The sequence below is a fragment of the Hipposideros armiger genome, unplaced genomic scaffold (genome assembly GCF_001890085.2).
Source record: "Hipposideros armiger isolate ML-2016 unplaced genomic scaffold, ASM189008v1 scaffold_366, whole genome shotgun sequence".
Lineage (NCBI taxonomy): Eukaryota > Metazoa > Chordata > Mammalia > Chiroptera > Hipposideridae > Hipposideros > Hipposideros armiger.
In genome coordinates, this window is record NW_017731716.1 from 589,565 (window position 1) to 613,140 (window position 23,576).

The 23,576-nt window shown below is 37.3% G+C and overlaps 1 protein-coding gene across 8 annotated transcripts in view; it reads right to left on the reverse strand.

Moving 5' to 3' along the window:
* EML6 (EMAP like 6) overlaps positions 1-23,576 on the reverse strand; it is a 282,005-nt gene that overhangs the window by 154,351 nt on the left and 104,078 nt on the right. For 7 of the 8 annotated variants that reach the window (XR_002126189.1, XR_002126190.1, XM_019662103.1 and 4 more), the window contains exons 2-4: positions 10,978-11,137; positions 8,205-8,303; positions 5,441-5,509 (exon numbers count right to left, since the gene is read on the reverse strand). Coding sequence is in view for 6 of the 8 variants with exons in the window: in XM_019662103.1 (XP_019517648.1) it covers positions 5,441-5,509; positions 8,205-8,303; positions 10,978-11,137 (328 nt within the window). In the remaining 2 variants the exon portion in view is untranslated. The remainder of the gene's footprint in view (positions 1-5,440; positions 5,510-8,204; positions 8,304-10,977; positions 11,138-23,576) is intronic. The other variant, XM_019662104.1, reaches the window with a different exon arrangement.

The following is a 23,576-nucleotide window of genomic DNA, read 5'->3' on the forward strand; positions in this document are numbered from 1 at the left end:
ATAAGACACAGAAGTATACATGCAAAGAATAAAAAGATCTGGGAAAAAGATAGTTAGGTATAGGCTTTGGGAAAACATTTAACATTTAAGTATTAACTTTGAACCTAAAATTATTAGACATAAACAATTACTGGTTGTACATACATGCCAAAGAACTTGCTGTTTGTGGTGACACTTAAGGCAGACATTTTTTTTCTCACTGTATCTACCCATGAGTGAAGATTGAAAGGAGACTAATTTTGGAATTATTTAAAATAATTTTGGAGTTATTCTCCCTTTAACTTGAGATGTGCACCTCTGATCTGAGTTACTGAAATATTTCTAAGTGGACAACCACAAAAAAGAGAGACCATTATCCTCAGACACAAAGGTTTTCTGATAAAAATCACCCAATCAAGTGGTATAATGTCGACGTAAAATTCTAAGTAATCAAATAATTGTCTAAAAAGGCACATATAGATGTAATGCCAGGCTAGGTAAGAGATTTTCTGCAAAACATGGAAAACCTATGACATGTTATCTTTTCTTGAGAAGCACTTCCTTTTTGGAAAACAGTGACAGTTCAGGGTAGCAACAATCATTAAACCCGTATCAAATGAAGAGACTTTGTTTATATTCTCCAATCTCCATTCACAGACTATAATGCAAGTTGTGTTAGAACTGGCAGGTACCCGGAGCTCATCTGCCCTAGGTAATCCCCAAGGTCCCTTCTGTCTATGACTAGAGCCTGGAGAAGATCAACAATATCCACAAACCTGGTAGGCTCATTTGCTATAAAACCAGCCAAGCAGACTGCTCAACTGCTACTGTTTTCCAAGCATTCATTTCAGATCACTGTAATTTGCTGTTTGTAAAACCAGAAAGGATTTCACCCTAACTACAAAAAATTCACTTAAAAACATTTTCTTGGAATGCATCAAAGATTTTGCATTCATCTTGTGACTGGAATCATTCACTTGATGTTAGGCAGCTTTTGAGGGAAAGGGTGGGGATCCTAGAACTGGATGGAGAAAATATAGAGTGAAAATAATTTGTTGAAGTCTGCTGAAATTTACTGTGGTTTTCTTTCTAACCCAAATTAATCAAGAATGACTGGATTTGCAGGTTTTTCCATTTGAAGTAAAAAAAAAGCAAAAAAAAAAAAAAAAGCTTGTTTTTGCTTAGGAAAAGAAAAAGCCTAAACCTGCTAAATCACAATTAACAAATTTAACAGGGTAAGCAGCTCTCAGTGTCTTGAAATGAAGTTCCAGAATTCTATCTATCGTTGCCTTTAGAATTAACCTAGGATGGGAAAAAAAAACACACAAAAAAACAGAAAAGCTGGAGAATTCTATCAATCATACAGCTAATCTACTATTTTTTAATGCCCTGTTGTTTTGGGGAAAGTTAGCCAAGTTAAATTATTAAAGAAGTAATTTCTAAGTGAGAAGTGCCCTACACAGGGAGCCAGAGACTGAATTTCAACCTTATCTGTGCCAGGAAAAGTGTTACACTGTTTAGTGTAACTCTTAATAAATTCAGGAGGTAGTGGTTCCCTCCCTGCCCTGTTATGCTGCTGTTGTTTTTCTGGAGAGGAAGAAATTCAGCCTTTGGAAGATTACATAGTGAAGTAGAAGGAGATAGAACCAAGATTCAAAGTCAAATAACCTCCTAGGTCTTGGCTTCCTCACTATAGAATATTCAGTTTGGATGATGGCTCCCGGGTCACCGTCTCAGACCTCCCAAGAGCTGCCACAGCCTAATGGAAGTCAGGCTCATCACGAGCTCATGTATTTCCTTGCTTGTGGCTGAAACAACATTCAGAGCCTTTGTCACAGGTTAGACTGATCAGAAACTCATGTTGGCAGATATATATCTTTGATTAGTAAAAAAAATTGGTAAGGGAATATTTAATGGCTAAAGCATATTTTGTGGCCAAAGACTTTCAAAATATTGGTTCCCTTGGAAAGAAAATTTTAAAAAGAGGTTCTTCACAAATATATGGTGATGGAAGAACTGACTCTGGGTGGTGAATACAGAATGTGATATATAGATGATGTAGTACAGAATTGTACACCTGAAACCTATGTAACTTTACTAACCCAATAAACAAAAAAACAAAAAAATAAAGAGGTTCTTCCGTGATGAAAACATTGACAATATTTGAACATGTTATGGATTAAGGGCCTTTCTGCTCCCCAGTTCCATGGTTCATGACCAGTCCACTGGTCCATGACCAGTGGCTCCTATTAACTCCTGACTGACGGGCAACCCCTCTGCTGGGCTTTGCTCCTTTCAAGCCCTCCATACCAAACTCACCTACCCACTGAAGCTCAGCTCAAATGACATCCCGTTCCTGAGACACTTACCATTCCTCTAACCAGTTGGGCGCTCTCCCTCATCCCTAGATTATTTCAGTTTTGCTTCTCTCACAGAATGTTCTGTTTTAATGTTTTAGTTGCTCAGCTTCATGCAAATTGCTGTTTTTATTCCTTCAGATGATACAAACTCAACTAATGGTTACCAATTTAATGAGTTCTCTAGTCTTTCAGGTGGGTTGTGTAAAACATAAAGAAGGATCCTCCAACTCCTGCTGAAGCAAAAAGTGCTTATATTTTAACAAAAATATTCTCAGGTTAAAACCAGGTCTTTGCACAAGAATGACAAAATGTTTATGAAGCCTTAAGGTGTCGATCAGTGGAACCTATAGACTATCTTTTTGTCCCGGTTTTTTTTCATTACTTTTTTCTTATTTTGGAAGTAGTATATCATAAAATAATTTTAAAATAAAGGGACATTTTAAAAATCATCCATCAACTCACGACCCAGAGGCAATTGTTTTAACATCTTGGGATATCTTTCCAATTTATTTTCTACACAAAAATATACTTTAAAGTAAAAAAAAAAAAAAAATATATATATATATATATATATATATATATATGAAAGCCACAAGTTTACTCCATCCAGAAGTAGACCGTAAATGGATCTTGATATTTCCTAATAACATTAAATAATCATCTAAAACAAATTATAATAATTATACAGAGGGCCGGCCGAGTGGCTCAGTTGGTTAAGAGCTCGCTCAAGAGTTTGAGCTCTGAGCAACAGCGGTTCGATGCCAGCCCGAGCTGAGCAGCCGCTAAGCTACCAATAGGTAGCAGGATGGCTCAGCTAAAAAAATAATAATAATAATAATAATTATACAGTATTCATTTCTTCATATGGACATACCATATTTTATTTAGACACCTGGGGTAAGTTAGGTAGTTTCAAGTCTTGTTTTGTTTGGTTTTCATTGCTGTTGATGTCATTTAGCAATGAACCAGTGCTGGCTAGGTTCATGCTCTTAACAGTTTCAGTGGATAAATTCCAAGACATGAAATTATTGGCTGTGCTCACTTTGGCAGCTCATATAGTAAAATTGGAATGAAATTACTAGCTCAAAAAATTTCTAAGGGGCTACTGACACATATTGCCACATTTCTGGACTGAAAGACCATACTTCATTTATCCCTCCACCAGCAGGGTTTGAGAATGCTCATTCACTAAACCTTTGCCAACACGGGGCACATTTTAATCATACTTTTGATAGATTAAAAACATTGTTATTTTAAATTTTGTATTCTTTATTAATGAGATTTAGCATTTTCATATGTCTATTAGCCAACAATGTTTCTATTTTTGTCAGTTGTCGATGTTCTCTGTGCATTTTACAGGTTTGCTAGAGGCCTTTTCATTTCAAGAACAAGCCAACATCCCATCTCCCATGCATGCTTGCTGCTTAGACTTCACTGGCTTGTGGTTTGCCTCTTTTGTTTCTTGGGGGCGGCGGGGAGGTAGACAGAATATTTTAATATTTATATAGTTAAATCTATAATATTATCCCTTATGATTTCTTTCTTTGCTTTTACGTTTTGAAAGGCCTTTCTCCAACTTGAGCTCAGTTAAACATTTACTTACGTATTCCTCTAGTTATAGTTTTTTTTAACATTTAACTCATAAAGAATTATTTTAGTGTATGGTATGAAGTAATAATACGTAAAATTTTTCCCCCTAAATAAACTGTTCTAGTGCCCACTGGTCAGAGATATTATTATAGTCTAAATTGTCATATATACTAAAGTCTGTTTCTCAGTTTTCTTATTTGTATTGTTATTCATTTATCCTTATCCCTGTCTTACACCATTTTATTTGTTGTAATTTCATAATGTGCTTAGACAATAGTTGTGCAGATTCCTCTTAATTATCCTTTTTTATCATAAAGTTCTTGATTATTCTCATTCTTTTATTTTTCCACATTAACTTATAATAATATAAAGGAAAATGCTGTCAGGTAACAACAAAACTTCCAGGGATATTAATTGAACTTTTACTAAACATAAATTAATTTGGAAAGAAATTATACATTTATAACTTTCATATTTCATCTCAAGAATCAAGGTTATCTCTCCATTTGCTCAAGCCTTCTTTTATATTCCCCTGTAGTTTTGTAATATTCTTTAAGTAAGTCTTGTATGTTTCCTATACTATTTATCTGTGAGCATTCTGTCATCTGGCCCTTTCTAACTATTAAGTAGGAAAAATTGGAAGGATCATGAAAAACTAGACTAAAAGAAGCACAAGAGAACTGGGAAACAGAAGGAGGTAGTTGGAGGATAATACAGATACCTACTCTGTTCATACAGAAATGCACCATTTTGGTACCAGGAGAGATCCATGTAGGCTCTATTCAAGCAAGTAATCCTTACACTCTCGTTTATGGACTTGAACTTATAGTATCTACAAATCTATAGAAAAAAGTTCCTGGGCTATAATCTCAGGGTCCGGAAGAATTTTTGCCATGTCAAAGCAACGGATGTTGATGGTATTAATTATGCTACCAGTGTAACAAAATACAAACAAGCAAATAGCCAGAGGCAGGTCCTGGGCCACTAGTAAATTTCAGGCTGTGTAGTCCAGAGGAAGACAGAGGCATTTAAAAACCAACAGCCCAGGTAGGTCTGCACTGTATATCCCTCTATGTCTATGTCCAACACCACATGGCACCTTTCCTCTTTGAGAATGTATCAACATGTCAAAAAGTTTTGACATGCAATACGTGTAAACATTCATTGTAATGTGAAAACTTAATTCACAAAATTAAAATCAGAGCTGTTTTAAAACAGGCAATCCTAGAAGTATTATGACTTTTTGGTTTATATGTAATGAATGAAGTTTCTTTTTCAGCTGCCTACTGAACACTTCACTTGACTGTGGTTTCGTTGCTTTTCTGAGAGAGAGCCCCATCAGCTGGAGCTTGCTTCAAGACCAGAGAAGCAGGTAGAAAGGCTCTAAATTTAAGGAAAATATATGAAGCCGAGTCATTTCTCAACACCAAATTATATATGTATATATAAATAAACACCTAAAATTCTTTTCATACAAGGTACCAAAAAATTTTTAAAAGTAACTACTTTACCTTTATATGTTTTACTCCACAGCTAACCACTCTGTTTGGCTGATATGGATCCCAGGAAATATCAAAAATCTGTTTAAAAAATATTAAAAGTTGCTATGTTGGTCATGTATGTGTTTTTGCCTTCTTTCAGATACCAGTCTCAATTCCAAGACTCTACCCTAACACTTAGAACACAATGTTACCTGCACAGACCGACAAGTGGAGGATTTGGCCCTGGGGATAAGTCAGAAATTGCTAACACATGTTTAATCGCCTAATGTTTACTTACCTTAAGCCTGAATAGAGAGGTAATAATTAACCACAATCACAGAGAACAAATTGGTGTCATATTTTTAACTTTGTCCACCCAGGGTAAACAAATTGTGATGATTTAGGATAAGTTTTTGATAAAATATTCTATAGCTCTCCACAATGCTAATAAAAAAATTTTTGTGATAGTGTCACAATAAAAATAAAAGAATTATAAAATGCTTCATTTTAAGAAGGACAATGTTTAATAGTCAACTATAATTCAATGTGGCCAAAAGTTTCTAGCAATCATAGAAGTTAATGTTCCTGAACATAATAAGGTAGAGGCATTTATCTGGCACTAACTTAGCCCACCTAAAATAGGCCATCATTTTAATCTGAACCAAAATACTATTACATTTTCATTCTCCAAGGAACTGAAAACATAGTCTCTAATACCACTTATCATTCTTTAAGAAAAGTTATCCAACAGTTTGAAGGTGGTTCTACTTCCATTTTAGGAACAGGGAAGAGAAGACTGTCAACCTTGAGGGTCAAATCACCTGTGGCAATTGTTTAGCGTGCCCTGGCCCACCTGAGAGATTCAGATTTCGTGGGTCTGAAATTGGGTCCAAGCATCTGCAATTTTGAAACAGGCTCCAGGAGATTTTAATGCAGGTGGTCCATGGGCCACATTCTGTGAAGCTCTCATAGAAAAAAGGACCAGTTGTCAGGACCAGAGTCTAGACCAGAGAGAGAACTTAGGCTGCTAACTTTTCAGCACATAGGAAGGAGAGATATGGACCAATCATCAGAGAAAGGAGGAAGACTGATAATCTTCAGGTAGGTAGAAAGGAGCAATTATGAACCACAGAAAGAGCACCGAAGAAAGTGCACTTGGCCCAAGTACCAAGTTCTAATGAGATCCAATAACCTCTTTTAGCTATGTAGCTCAGGCTAGCCTTAGCATTTACAACCTTAAATCTCATCATCTCTAAAATGAATGACACCACCTCAGTTATGAGTCAATTAAGATAATGTATATACAATCATCTTGGAGGCTATAAAGCACTCACACAAATTAGTGCTAGGGATTAAGTATTTTAGCCACTAAAATAACCTTGAAGATAATCACTTGCCAATAAGCATCCAATATGATTCATACTGGCATCAGTGAAAAAGAGCAAAACTATGTGCGATAACAAATTATGGGGTCTGGGAGAACAGTGTTCTAAAAGAACAATATTTCATTAAAACATTCTAGGCTCTTAAAATTACAGAGTTCTCACTAGAGTAGCATTGCACTTTTTACCATCTACTCCTATCAGGAAAGTATACAAAACATTAACACAGCAACAGGAAATTTACATATTGATCCAGTCCAATTCAACTTGCTTTATATGATGGGATCACAACATAAGCAGAAACAGTAATATCCAAAACGCAAGCATTGAAAATATTTTCAACCTATTCATTAAGTACTAAGTTAATACCAATTAAATACAAATAAATTAATATCAATGCCCAAGCGTCACGATGCTGTAAAATCTCCCTAGGGGATTTTTCACCTTAGGGGATTCTTATGTGTCGCCAGGGTGTGAACCACTGGGCCAGAGGGGTGCCAGTCCTCCTCCAACACTAAAGTTCCATTGAGGTCACTCCTGGGCTTTCTGAGGACTTAATCCTCAAGTATAATTTACCTAAATGTGCAGCAACAACTATGGATTCCCAGTAAAACCACAATTCTCCTGCACTATTCGTACAAAAAAAAATTTTAGAGTTCACACTTCAGCAAGAAACAGTGGATTTAATATTTAATTAAGGCCTCATTTTACATGGACACTTACATTGTGCAGAATTACAAAACTAGGAATCAATGTAAGATAGTCATGCAAATTCATTATTTTTTTAAATAGAAATCAAGACAGTAGCCAAATTATTTTAATTATGCAAGACACTGGAGAAATAGATTTCTTACCAGTTAATGCATATGCCTGCTTCATATCCTATCTTGCCAGCCATGACTACATGAAATTATCATTTCTGATCACACTGACTTCAGTATGAATGATAAGCAGGCCACAATTTACATTCAAGGTTTTCAAATATAACAAAGAATCACAAAGTTGTCATTATATTCATCTGAAATTCAAATGTATACTCTTGTAAACGTATTTTGTGAATATTATTTTCAACTATTTCCATTTCTAAATAAATGCATCTAAAGCTTTACATATAATTTCAAATTCAATTCTATTTTGATTTTATAAAGAAGCTAAATGCCAGTTTCAAAAATTTGCTTTGCCTATGAAAAGCAGTAACAATTTGAATAAAGCATCCAATCAGCAAAAGAGATCATGCCAACATAGCTATCAATCATAAATTAATTTTAAAAACAGCAAGTTTTTAAGTTGAATATGTTGGAAAAATCTACATGTGGCAAATTCATTTTAAAAAATATTACAACTCTGAGAAGCTCTATCACAATTCCCCTGCAGTTACACGATCTGCATGGTTTGATCCAATAACTTCTTACCCGGTCGGAGTGGCCCGTGGCTGAGGCCAGAAGTTTTCCCTTCCTCCAGTCCCAAATACAGACTGTGTTTTTGGCATCCAATCCCACAGAGGCTAAACGCTAAGAGTAAGAACAATAATGTAATACATAAAAATGATGTCAAGAGTTTCCAATATCCATGCGTTCGTTCAACAAATGCTTACTGATTACCCGCTATAGGCTAAGCATTGAACTTCTTATGAAAAAAATCATTTTTCAAGATCTACCTGAAATCCGAATTGAAAGCTATCATAGTAGATGACTTCCATTAGCATATACTGAAATTTTAATAATCTATAAGCTGCAACTCAGTTATCCTTCTTAGACATAGTAAACATGTGCAAAATCTCATGAAATTTCTGATTCATCAGTGGAAATCAAAGCAACAGAAGATGAAGTGAGGGTTCAATATTTTAATTTAAGATCTTAACATGAGATTTAAGAGATTCTAGGATTTTATAGTCTAAAAGCATCACCAAACTGCTAAAATGAAAGGGTTTGACAAACACAAAGGAGAAATCCCATAAATGAACATTTTCATTGTTCTTAATTTTTATAATTTTGCAAACATTTCAATTGACTAAAAAAGGATATATAATTTTAGTGAAAGTAATCTGGTACTTCATCTCTCAGTCTAAATTCTTTGGGTTTGGATCAGAACTTGTTCTCAAAGGGAAAAGCAATTTAACACATGAGTATATACAAAATCAAAAGTGTCCAAATATGTATTAGGAAAACCAGAATCAGAGGCTGTAGCAGAATACCACTTCTAAGGAAGCAGCAGGGCTCTGGGCTGGGAATAAGTAGATTTGGCCCCTATTTTGACTTTGTGAGTAGCTAGACGTAAGTCCTTGGAAACAAATTTTGATAAAGAATGTTTGCTAAAAAAAAAAAAAATCCAAAATCAGATTAGAGAATATGCATGTAAGTACACATCAAGCAAAGATTTATACTTGTACATGCATATGCATTCTGACACATTTAGTCAGGAAGCCAGTAACTGCAAGTGTGAACAAATGTCACTATCCAGCTACTTTTCTTTAGACATAGATATACATGTACAATGGAATGTATGCATTATCCTGATACACTAGATGAGATTACAGCATAGTAAAATAAAAAACATATATCAGGGGGTCTATGTTGTAGTAAATCTAGTACCAGAAACAAAAATGAGCGGCTAATGATCACTACTCTCAAAAGAGCAGAATACACTAAGTTTTCTGCTATTGTTACTTGTTTAAAAAGTGGCTCAGTTGTTTTCAAAGGTGACTAAATGTTCATTGTTTAAAAAGAGACTCAAACCAGATCAAGTCCTGTAATTCACTGAACTACCCACAAACTCTCAGTGTGGTCAAGCCTCTAAGAATAATTTTACAGGTCTTTTCACAGCACAGAGTTAACTCAAATTTGACAAAAATTGGATTGAAGGAATTAACTGGCATAAACATGGAGGGTGAAAGAGGCAGAGGAGAAGGCCAGGGAGAGAAGGTGCAGCCTCAGTGAGGAGGCGAAGGTAGTGGGAGCCAGGAATGACCCGTTTCCACTCTCTGTCCTATGACATTTTAAAAATTGAGATGTAATTGACATCTATAACATATTAAATCTTTCCTGCCAAGTGTTGCTGAAAGTCAAAGGAAAGAGAAACTTTATTGGGGGGACTGTGAAGGCTTCATGGAGACCTTTGAGGTGTCTTGGAAGAATGAGTCATATCAAGGGGAATAGAGGGTGAGCAGGGCATGTGAGATGGACAGGACAGCCTGAGAAAGGGTCCGGAGGTGCAAGAGCAAGGTCTGGTAGAGGAATCCCTTTGACTTGTCCAATTTGACTGCAAGGGGATAGTGACGATAAGGCCAGAAAAGCTGGTTAGCCTAGAATACTCAGCTATAACGTGTGGTCTTCATTCAATGGGTACTCCAAGCTTTTCTTGTTTTTAAACAATGCTCTGACACTTTTTTTCACCTGGTGAAATATATTAGCAAGACATTTACTGTGTTGTGACCAGTTAAGAGGTTAAATTGTGAGGCATGACATAAATTTGGAATTTAAAGAATGGTGGCAGAGAGAATGGGAAGGGGAGGATGAGTGTCAGAGTTACCGTAAAGAAACTATTAAATACAGATGAATCAGTGACAGCTTTAATTGTGGGGAGAAGTTGTTAGAAATGACCTCAAGGGAAGCAGTCAAAGAGACTCTTCTCAGTGAATTATTAGGAGGTGATGTTAGCTTCTAAAAGCAAAGGAACCAAGGGCCGGGCGAGTGGCTCAGTTGGTTAAGAGCTCACTCAAGAATCTCTGAGCAACAGCAGTTCGATTCCTGGCCCGAGCTGAGTTGCTGCTGAGCTGCCAACAGGTGGCAGGATGGCTCAGCTAAATAAATAAAAGCAAAGGAACCAAGGTGATGCTCAGCATTTGAGGTTTGCGAAAAAAGGTTTGGTCCAACCCTTATTCCAAATAGGAAGCTAACAATGGAAGACAAAGTAGAATTGCTGAGTCATGACAGACTTGACCAGCATGAGTTCATGACTTCCTTCCTGGAGGTATTTTAACCAGATAGTGAGACTGGGGAAACCAAAACAGGCTTATCCAGAGCTGGATGTCAGTGTCACAAGCTTGGAAAAGGATCAAACAGGTGAAAATTCTAAGAGGCTGCCAAAGGCTGATAGGCTTTCTAAGCCTATAGGCTATGGGCAATATAATTCTAAGTGATTTATGAGAAGTTATTCAAGAAAATGGAAATGGAAAATGATACACACCTGTCCATCTGAGTCGAAAGCCAGGCAGGCGACTCCATGTGTATGGACATCTTTAAGAATAGACACAGTCTGAACGTTATAGGAATCCCATATACATATGTATGGCTCCTTCCCAACTTGGCCAGTTGCAACAAGAGTTTTATCTGGGTGTAAGGCAAGGCTGAAAAAGAAAAAAAAACAAAACCTCTTTTCACATCTTCCTACTGAAAAAAATTAAGAAAAATATTGATCATCTTTTATCCATATTTTCTTCTCATTTTAATCATAACAAGATAATCTCAAGAGAACTGTCTCCCCCCCCAAGTCATTAATTACCCAATTGGTCTAAATATAAACATTCAACTTTGTCAAAGAGAGGCTTAGCACAGTTTAACAATTTCATCTGATTTAACCCACTTGGTTACCTTGAAAATGAGACACTATTATGATTATAATTTTATGATTAGAAAATCTTATATATGATTTTACAACTGCTTTATGTCATATTTACTTACCAATTTTGAAAATATTACTCAGCTTTCAAATTAGCTTTTGGCTTTAATTTGGAGGCAAAATGCTGTTCCTAGGAAAAAGTACACTTCTCAGAATTAATTAAACCTGCTTGCAGAAGCTCTGGCTACCATCCTTATTAAGATTTCCAAGTATGGAGGGGTCCCAGAGTCAAGTGCTGTTTCTGTTGCTATAGCTTATGTATTTTTAAATGAAATCTTTTATTTTACAGAAATCACTGTGACACCAAGAGAACTACAAATTACTATGCTTGTCATTTATGTAGCATTTTTCCTCTGTAGTCCAATGAAGATAAAACTTTGTCAAATACCAACCAGAATTTCAAAGAATCTGTAGCAGTCAAGAGGGAGAAATGTTATAATTATTATTCCTAGAAGCAAAATCATTCTAATGTTTTAAATTCATTATATAAAGAAGTTTTGCCTTTCTAAAAATGGGTGTTGGGAATTTAAAACAAAACAAAAAGAGCACATTATCTATATGGAAAAACTAGCAGATGACTGTTTATATAGTGACAAAAATAGTTTTTTTATTTCCTTTCCAATTTCAGCATGACTTTGATAAGAGCTTTGGAATTAGACACCTGGATTTGCACATTGGCTGTCTCTTACTATTTCCGATCTTTTGGACGTATTACTTGATCTCTTTTGCATGAGGTCCCTCATCTATAAAATGCAGATACTATATAAAAATAGATAATATGAATATATAGCATTTAGCACAGGACCTGGTATAGAGTAAGCATTCAATACAAGTTGCATTATCATCATTTGTGTAACTGGCATCAGATAGCTACAACCAACACATGCATGTCGCTATGGATACAGTGAGCCATTCAAAAACAAACTATTTTCTGGTTCTCTGCTAGCTCCATGTGTGGTCCCCCAATTCCGCAGACGCCAAGTAGCCTCACAGTGGCCCCTCTCTCCACTGTGCTCCCTACCTGGGCCTCCCACCAAACCTAGTGCCATCTTTCGCAGAGGGCCTCTGAGTACCCGCCCTGCCCCTCACCGACAGGCCCTTGTTCCCTGGTGCCTGAAGCTCTGCTTATCTTCCCTGGCCTTCCCAACTCCCCACACCACAGGTCCTCACTCCAGGGGGGGCTGCCTCTGAAAATGGAGGCCCACTCTACTTGCATTCTCCAGTCGAGGCTGGGTGCTGCATTGATTTTCTTTTTCTTTTTAGGCAAAAAGGGTGCAGTTGGAGCCCGCAGGGTGCGCCTTGTGGTTCCGGCTATGTGGAGTTAGTGAGTTTAGGTCCAGATGGAGGGGCAGGAACAGGATGGGGTTGGGATGCCCTAAGCATCATGGGAGTCTTAAGGAATGATGGGATCAGGCCCCAGGTGCTGCTGCCACAGTCATCCCCCACTGAGAAAGCCCCACCTCACGTGGATCTCAGGAGTCCTAAAGACTTGAGCAGAGGAGTCCTGGGCTGAGAAACACCTGGTGCCCCAGATGCCAGAGGCCTCTTGTCCTTGATTAGTCTGTAGGAGTCTGGCTCATGCCACCTGTCTATCAATCCCCAATCGTTCTCGATGCCTCACCTTCCCCCCTCCCAGTAAGAATCACATTACAGTGCATTTTGCCCCACTGGCCTGCCAGGAGTTGGGAAGCCGGCTCTGGGATCTGGACGAAAGGCTGTGCAGGGGTGGGACCATCAGGGGCCAGAACCCGGAGTGAACTGCATGAGCGCCGCAAATCTATCACCTTGCAGGTGGACAAAAACGCTGAGATTGCAATGAGGGCTTCTGGCTCTGCTGCTGGGGCCTCAATCCGACATCTGTGCAAGCCCAACGCCTGGGCAAACTGAACACACCATTTCATTGCTCAGCCTTGGGGCCAGTTGCTCCTCCCAGCAGCAGCAGTGCAGTGCCTAGAATTTGTTCTAGGAGACCGTGGCTGCCTGTTCCCGGAGCCTTTCACCTCAAAAACAGCCTCAGGGCGTTGCTCTGTCCTTCTGACCACATCCAACTGCCTGCACGGTGGGATTAGCTGGCCTCTTCACCCAAGCCGTTCATCAGGAAATGTCCCCCTCTTGTGAACACCATCAGAGATACGCATGGGCCTGGTGGGGCGTGGTCCACGTGGGGGAGTGTAGGGCTTCTCAGGAAGGCAAACAAGGTGTTTTGTGGCTTCAGCTATGTAGGGGGAAGTAGGGGCAGCTCCAGATGGAGGGGCAGGAGAGGATAGGCTGGGATTCGCTGAGCGTCAGGGGATGCTCAAAGAATGGTGAACTAGGCCCCAGGTGCTGCTGCCTCGACCAGTCTCCAGGGGAAGCCCCACTTCTCGGGCTCTCAGGAGTTCTAAGGAGAAGTAATGGGATGAAAAACACCGGGGTCCTGTTCGGAGCCATCTAACAAGTGCTTGCTAGAAAATGAATCCTCAGGAATCTTTATAAGGAGTAACATAAAGGCATAGCTTTTTCACAGTAGGTAAATGTTAGAGGCTTTAAAACGTTTTACAATTGTAGAACACTTTAGCATTCAGACTTGGTGAGAGATGAGCGTTAAGGAATAAAAGGACCCTCCCAATCTCAATTTTGCTGAGTTAATCTTTGGTATTTGGTGGTATCTAGATGCCCTAGAAAATTACAAGTAGATTATGAAGTGCCAGATTGGTTTCATTAAAGTAAGTGGATGGAAACAGCCTGTGAAAACCCTGTGGCAAACTGGAGTATATTAGCTCATTCATTAATTCATTCAACAAACCCTTATTATAGGACCTATAAATGTCAGGTACAGCACCATAGTTATATAAACAGAAAATACATTGCCCTTCTTTCAAGAAGCCTAAGGATTGACATGTAAACAAATATTAACAAAATGCCCATCCATCTATATACATGCATATATACACAATGGAGAATGGAGTGACCAGCTACCCAGGACTTTAGAGAAAATATGAGTTCACTCTCTCTCTGGCTGGTGGTGGGCTGAGACAATGCTAGGTAGGTGATAGATTCTGTAGCTGAACTTCATTCCCAGATAGAAGCTGGATTCATCTGATACCAGAGAAATGATATTTTAGGAGACTGAAACTAGATCTGAATTTATTTCTAGAAATTTCTTTCCCAACCTTGGAACTCTTTGGTGCTATAAGTCCTATAAAAACAATAGATGATGACAACATTTTTCTTTTATGTATGAAGGTAGATGGTTCTTCAAATTAAAGATGAAAGCTGCCTTTTCTCACCAGAAATGGTTTATAGAGTCAACTTGCAAAAATGTAAGTGGCAGCAAAGGAAAGAGTAAAATATTTTATCATTCTTAGATTCCATATTGTGAACTCCATGAAAGCAGGATAACTTCCTCATCCTTAACGCCTGGCCCAGAATAGATAATCAAAAAATAGTCAAAGTGAATAAAAATCTCTATTGATTATTTTTTTAATCCCTGGAAAATGGCAACCGTTTTAACGGGATTTCAGCAAGACATTTACATGGAATAACTGGGACTTAAATTTTGACTTTGATGTAAAATATATATATAGATACATGAAACTATCTGGGTACAAATGAATCTACTTAAAACTCTTAATGTCTGTTGGTAAGGCTTGGTCCTTTAAGAAGCAATAAAGAATGGCTGTGAAAACAACCTATGCATGTGAGGAATAGATACACTAAAGTTTACTGATATTTAATAGAAAATATTTTATTATGAACATTTTATATCCTTATTGGACATTTACCATTGATTTAAATTGCACATACCACTCAACCATGGTAATAAAAAAAGTCATTATTTCTGCTTTATATTTAATATTGAAATATTCTCAGTTGTTTTGGCTACATTAAACTACAGGGAATTTTTTGCCCAGTATATTGTACTTACATTCATGAGGGTATATTTAACATGCAAAGGATATAAAATACACATCCAAATATTGGAAGTCTGGTATACTTCACTGTGTTTTGGAATGAGATTTAATACGCATGCTTATACCAGAATCACACCAATGGTATGCAACTATTAAAAAGTCTGTTAGAATATGAACTCTATTTAGATTAAGATTCTTCTATTAAATTAGTTTTAGAGTAGATGACGCTAACAATCTAAAGACGCAAAGATAATGTGAGGGAAAATTACCATCTCTGAAACTCTTAAGAGAAATGTGGTACATAAATACTCGTAATATAACTGATAGGTACTTAGAATACCTACACAAGATCAAAATCAAACTTCCTGGTAAAAATATCTTTTTTTTTTTAAAGATGAAAGTAACCTGCAACTAAATGGTATAAGTGAAGTGGCAGCACAAATGTGCTGTCAGTTTATCCAGGCTCCTTATGTTAGGAAGAATTAATTAAAAATCTACAAATGAGGCCAGCCGAATGGCTCAGTTGGTTAAGAGCTCGCTCGCTCAAGAGTGCGAGCTCTGAGCAACAGCGGTTCGATTCCCCGCCCAAGCTGAGCTGCTGTTGAGCTGCCAACAGGTGGCAGAATGGCTCAGCTAAAAAAAAAAATTACAAATGAAAAGGAGAACTTTAAACCTATAGAAAAGCAAATAATATGACATTGGAATAGAAAAACACACAAAAAGGAATGATTAATAAATTTGTATTCAGTAAAACTCAAAATATGTTTGCATGCCCTGTAACTGGCAAAGGATTCCATATAAATCAAGGAAATGATCAAAGGGTATGAATGGGCAATTCACAGATGAGGATCCTTGCGTAGTCACTCACATGAAAAGATGTTTAATCTCACTAGTAATCAAAGAACTAGAATTACACATTAAAACCACATAAAGATACCATTTCACTGCCATCAGGTGGGTAAAACTCAAAATAAAAATAAAAAACCTGAAACTTCCACATGTCGCTGGGTCTGGAGCAATGGGCTCCCTGTCCTGATATCAGTAAATTCATCATACTTTGGAGAGTGGTTTGGCAACAACTAGTTTACTTGAAGGTGTTCATATACTAACCCAGGATCTGGGTATTACATTCTACAGGAATTGGCATGTGTACTCAAGGAGACATGTACAGAAAGTTCACTGACGTATTGCTTGTAATTGTAAAAACCAGGACCCCAACGTCCACTAGAAAATGGATAAATTGTGGTATATTTGTAGTATTTAGCTATTAAAATGAATTCGTGCAAAGTATGTGTATTAACTTGACTACATCTCAAAAACAAGTTAAAATGGCCAAGTGCTATGTGCTATGTGATAAGAGTTGGTAGTTTTAGAACATGCAAAAAAAGATTGATGTATACGCATATACTAAAAGTGTAAAAGCATGTATGAGACTTATAAACCAAAATCTGGATTGTTTACCTCTGGAGAGATAGGAGGAAAATGAGGTTTAGGTGTACACAGAGGAGGCTTTAATTGTATCTGTAATGTGTTACCTCATTAAAAAATATCAAATGTGACAAAGGGTTTATGAAAGCTGGGCGACGGTCATTCACACATTTTGATATGCTTGGTATTTAATAATAAAAACCAATATTTTAAAAAGAAAAAAAGTATGAGTTCATGTGAAAGACAAGGTGCAAAGGGCATCCATGTGAAAAGACAATGTCCAAAGTCTTGCAAAAAAATGAGATGGGTCCAACAGGCTGGGGCAGCCATGAAAGCTCTTTTAATCAAGCCAGGAAGTTAGGGCACCAGTGACAATTATTAGCATAATACAACAGAGCGGTTTCATATTTTAGAAAGGTAACCCTAGCAGCCGTGAGGCACAGTGGGAAGGCCAGATGGGTGAGGGGTGTTAGGAGAAGAGGCAAGGAGGCCAGTTAGGGACTAGGTGAGAGATAGTGAGGTAAGACAGGTAGAGGGGATGAGTTAAGGGATAATTATGGGAGAGAGAGGAAAAAAGGTTTAGGATGTTTGAGGCTAAGGAAAAACTTTAGCATGTCAAAGCAGAATTTTTTGCTTCGGTAACTGGATGTATAACTCACAGAGCTTGGCAGCATTAGAGTTTGAAGCCTATGAGCCTGATCCTGGCAGAAATAGCCTTAACTTCGCCCAATTTTTAGTGGGGAAGCCGAGGAGACTGACTCCTCAGCTCAGCACGGCGCCTGGAGTCCTAAGGGCTATGAAGAAGCGGATTTGACTAGACCGTATGCTCCATGAGGGCAGGGGCTATTTCCATCACTCTGTACACAGTCCCTGGTACACCATATGGCAGAGGAAGCATGAACAAGGCGCTTGCTGCAGAGGGAACAAAGGATGCAACAATCCTGGCTGCCATGATGCCTCTCACCCCTGCTGCAGGTAACGGGTTCTGTGCAGGGACTGGAAAATAAAGAGGAATGAGCATATTTCCCCTAGATGGTCAGGGACACTTTCAAGAGACATAATTAAACTGTTTTTCTGTGATCACAGATTCTATTTAAAAGTGCTTGAGTAGATTTCTAGGGTTCAGAAGCACCCAGAATTAAAAAAAAAAATTAAATGCTGATCCAAGCCATCGTTCTTACTATAATTGCATGATTCCTGACTTTTCTCAGCTCCTTGAAGGAAGGGGGGAAATGAAATACACAACTTTCAACAAATCCTTAAAGAGGACTTCAAAATAATTTATCTAAGTTACTCAATTAGCAAGGTGACCCAAAAATATCCCATCTTGAATTTGAAGTATTTTTACTCTAGTTATGATTCTATTCACTCATATTAAAGCCTATATATTTATCACATTTATTGAAAAGTTCACATTGGCTTTTTTTCTGGCCAGAAGTTGCTTTATACTGTTCTTTAGATCATGTCTTCCCAGCCCAGCGATCCCATGCCTCCCCACTGACCCAGGTTCCTCCTTTGCCATCCGAATACATTAACAAAATTATCTATTTCTCTTTTTATAAGCTGAGCATCTCTGACCTCACATCGCTGGCTTGCATGTAACATGATTGCTTAAAATTACTCACAATGTTCCTATTTATCCATGTCCATGTCAAGGATAGGGAGAACACAGGACAACTTTTATTCACTTTGCCTACTGTTACTATCCCATCAGCTTTCCAGAAATTTCACTCCTTTCACCTTGGTAATATTGGGTTGTCAGAAAAGTCATGACACATTTTTGCAATGAAAAACATAAAAAAAATACATCATGACTTTTCCGACAACCCAATAGAATGACGGCATCAGTGTATCTTCTACAGCACAGCCAAGTAGCATTTACTTTAATTTTAAATGCATCATATCATTTCAACAGCACTTTTTAAAGCCCATAAGAAAAGGGGGGGCGGTGTTGGAAACTTGAATCATTGGATTTGCAAGAGCATAATATAAGGGATCAGTAATAAGGCAGCTGCAGAAACACTTATTTAATAAGCAGATTTGAAGCTACCATCAAAGTATCTATTCCCCCCTCCCCCCACATCTCTTCATTTAGGAATTGAAGAGCTTCATAAAGTCATTTTGAGCAGAATCTGCTTTCATCTAATCCCAAAACATCCTTTGAAATTTTAGCTCAGAAGCATTTAAATGATATATATGTATATTTTTTTCTCATATAAATCCAAATCTACCTGCTGCAATACTTCAAAACTACTCTTTGCTGCTTCCGCAGAGGAATCTTGAGCCTAAGAAGCTACCCCACAGTAAGACCTTTAGACCAACCAACAGATTAAAAGAGGATGGGTCCCCTTATCCTATTAAGAGGCCATGATGGAAAGAATCATGCCCCCAGAATTACTTCTGATGAGGTTTCAAGAGAAATGCCCAACTATTGTGTCATTCACTGGAGAAAATTATGGAAGTGGGAAGTACCACCAAGATACAAAATATCTGTTCTACTCTGGGCTTCCCGTCATCTTTGCCACATCATAGTGTTGGCAGTCCTGTGGCTGGAAGTACTGATACTACTCACTTATATTTTAACTCTATCTGCCATTTGAGAGTCCATGAATCCAAATCTCTTCTTTGCTTTTCTAAGAAAACTTACACTTTGCAAATTTTGGAAGTTATGATAGTTACAACAGCAATGTCATGATATTAAAACTTTTAAAATTGACCCCTTTACACTGAGGGTCTCCGTACAATGCAGGTCTCATTCCATACCTACATAAAAAGGTTTGGTGTCATTCGGTTTTTCCTTTGGTATTCAGTTTATTCCATTGGTTGAATTGGACACATGGCAACAAAAAAGAACTTTTAAAAAAAGAGCTTTTAAAGAACTGCTTTTCTCTGTGTACATATAAAATCTAGTTCCATTGACAAATCCCATCTTCTGTTACCATAGCAACATAAAGCACTGCAGAAAAGGACTTTTCATCACCCTGTCTGGGAGAAGGAATTGATTTGTTTCTCCAGGATGCCCAGAGGGCAAAAACATGTCTTTCTGATGTCAGATGAGATCAGGAATATTTCCAAATATGTTGTGTGGGGAGAAGGGAAGAATTAATAGGGTCATAGAAAGAGGTAGCCTTGCTTATGAGGTTCCACAAAAAACACTAATCAGCACTATCATTTCTGATTCCTGAAGGCAAAAATTATATTTGAGTACTTGTTCCAAGTGCAGCATTTTAAAAATGTTCATGATTCTGACTTTACGTTTTAAAGCCTCACTTCATTTCTGCTCAGGTTCCTTTAGTGATTTTTTTCAGTAATAACTTTATGTTAGGTTTTTTGTGGGGGTTTTTTAAATAGTCTCACCAGGAAAGCATGAAAGTTTTTCTCTCCCTTCCCTGAAGATAACCCTGAGAGAACTTTTCCAATTTGGAGTTACAAGTGCATCAACGTGATTAGGCTGGACTGTCTGAGGGCAGCGGGGGGAGGCTGCTGCTTTCTGGGCTGGAGAGGGAATGGCCTAACCTCAGTGGATGTTCACCTATGAGAAAGAAAAGATACAGGAAGACTATTTGAACACAGTGACCTGGAGATAGTACAGCCTCAGATGGGCATAGCTGTGTTCCAGTCCTGGTCCCACTTGGTACTTGGCACTGGAGTCCCACCACTGGGACTGTGATCTCATCTGACACCACAGAGAGGGCCCCGCCTTGCATGTGGGCCTGGGCAGGAGGAATGGAAGTGATAGCAGTGTGGACAGACCACCAGAGTCCATTGCCATGTTCCTAGACTATGTAAGTCCAAGGGTATTTGTATAATCATGGTTGAGCAGTGGTCCCTCATCAATAATTTGATGAGTGGTACATCTAATGACAATGACTATGATATAGAAAAATAAAGAAATGCATCTTGCATGCTGAGTGTTTTCATACCTGTATTGGTATAGAACTGTATTCTGACAATACCTTAATACCACGTGAAAAATTGGTTAAGAGCACAGTGGTTTGGCTGCCTGGGTTCAAAGCATGCAGTGGTATGCTAGAGCCACCTTCAAGCCACAGATATAAGAGTTCAGCAAATATCAATGAATGCATTCTAGGAGAACTGGTTGGCTATGTGGAATTTACAATAAAGAGTGTTATATGATTTCTTATTATTTGTAAATTGTGTAGTATACATAATTTATGTCAGTAAAATTTGTAACAGACTATAAATGTATATGCCTACATTTTTCCTCTTGGAGAGCTGGTTATTATTTATCAGTACATCACGGAAGCATATTTCCTTTACTTACTGGCATGTAATAGTTTCTCACAAATCACCTCCAGCAAATGATTCAAACTCTCCATGTCTCAGTTTCTCATCCATAAAATAGGAATAATAATAGTACCTACCTGAAAGAAGGTAAGTATTATACAGGATTTAATAAATCCTAAAGCAGTGATTAAAATAATAGTGCTTAAAACACAGTGAACACTATATAGGTGGTATTGTTATTATTACCATATTTCCCCATGTATAAGACACACCCTTTTTCGAAAAATTTGGGGTCTAAAAACTGGGTGTGTCTTATACAGTGGTTGTAGATTTTTTTTACTTGCATTTCCTGCAAGTGATGAGGAGATGTATGAATTTTATGATTAATAAAACTTGAGTACAATAGCTTTATGTAATTCATTTTTTTCAAATTTTGGGCCCCAAAATTAAGGTGCATCTTATACATGGGAGCGTCTTATACATGGGGAAATACAGTAATTAGTTGCCATGAGATAGAATCTGCTCAAAACAAACACACATGAAATCTGTCCCTCATCCCAGAGGACTGACAGTCTAAGCCAGGGAAACTCATGCACATTAAGAGCTATTGTGAACTAACCTCCAAAATTTAAAAATAAGACTATCTGAGAATTAAACTGTGGGAAAAAACAACATGAAATAAATGAGATTTGTTATCTAAAGAAGTCATCCTAAGGAGAAAGTATCCAGTGCAACAATAGAGTTTAGAATTCTAACCAGTCATGACTGACAATGAGAGAATCTGGATTGAACTACTGAAATCAATCAACCTGAGTAAATGTTAATAGAAGGGAAAGTTCTGCAGAATCCTTTATAAAAAAGAGTCAAAATTAAGACAGTAGAGTATTGGCATAAGAATAGACATATATATTGATGGAACAGAATTGAGTCCAAAAATGGACACATATTTATATGGTCAACCAATTTCTAACAAAGGTGTTAAGGTAACTCAAAGGGGAAAGGATAGTTTTTTCAACAAATAGTGCTGGAAGAAATGGAGATCCATATGGGAAAAAATGAACCTCAACACTTACCTCTCGTTTATAAACATCTCAAGTAACTAGAGAGCTAACTGTAAGAGCTAAAACTAAAAATTGATAGAAATAACATGAGAAAATCTTTATGACCTTTGAAAGACAATGGTTTCTTAGAGAAGAAACAAAAAGCATGAGCCATAAAAGAAAAAAAGTTGATAAATTGGACTTCAATATTAAAACTACTTCTCTTTCAAAGACACCATGAGAAAAACAAAAAAGCAAGCCATAGCTTGGTAAAGAAAATTCACAAAGGGCTTGTACCCAGAATATATTTTAAAATGCTGACAATTTCATAGTAAGAAGACAATCCAACTTCAAATATGGCTATAAGACTTTAATATTGTCAAAGACATCTAAGATTTAAAAGACTGAAAATACCAAATGCTGCTAAGGATATAGAGCACATACATTGCTGATGGGAATGTAAAACAATAAGTCACTTTGGAAAGTTGTTTAGCACTTTTTTACAAAGTTAAATGTACACCTACTATATGACCAAGCAATTCCACTCCTGGATATTTACCCAAGAGAAATAAAAGGATATGTTTAAATCAAGACATATAGTAAATGCTTGTAGCAGCTTTATTCATAATAGCCAAAAACTGGAAATACCTTAAATGTCCATCAACAGATAAATGGATAAATTATTATATATTCATACAATGAAATTGTTCTCAGCAATAAAAAGGAAAGAACTACTAACACATTCAACACCATGAATGAATCTCAAAAATATTATAGGGCATGAAAGAATCCCGGAGCATTCAGTAGACTACTCATGTCACTAATATCTTCATCATAGAAAGTTGAAATCCAAGAGCTACTGTCTATCGTTGACCCAACAAATAAAGGTATAAAAGTATAACTTAAAGCTACAAAGATAGATGTTAAGGGAATTAAAAATAATGAAATAACCCTTTGGGGAGGAAAAGGGAAGGGATGTAAGAAAGGTATGTGTAAGTTCCAAAGCTACAACCTTATGTACAAGTATCTTTAAAGAAATTCAATCATGTCTGAAGTAAATAAGTCAAGAAATAGCAATTAATCATAATGTTTCAAGATGTGGAGGTAAGCACCCGAAAGAACAGCCATAAGAATTAAAAGCGTTCCTTTGGAAAGTGGATTGGGGGTCGGAAAGGGTGGGGCAGGGGAAGTTTCTCATTATAAGACCTTCTGTAATTTTTTATTTGTGTGTCAATATTGCTTTGACACAAGTATAAAAATTAAGACACAAAATAAAGAGAAATGAAAATTTATTAACTCGGGCAAAAAAAAGACCATGTCAGGTGGCTCAGGAGTCTTCCACAGGAAGGATGTAGGAAGGGATGTCTGATGACTACATGTATCAGATTGATCAACCCCCAGATGTTCTCATTGAGTATAATTGTTACTGATAAAAGAGTTTGATCAGCATTGCTATTCTTACAACCCATTCTTTGAAAAAGGAGAAATACTGCCTGAAGACTGTAACACAACAATTTGTTAATGAAAAGTTTCACTAATAAGGGGTCTATCTGAAACT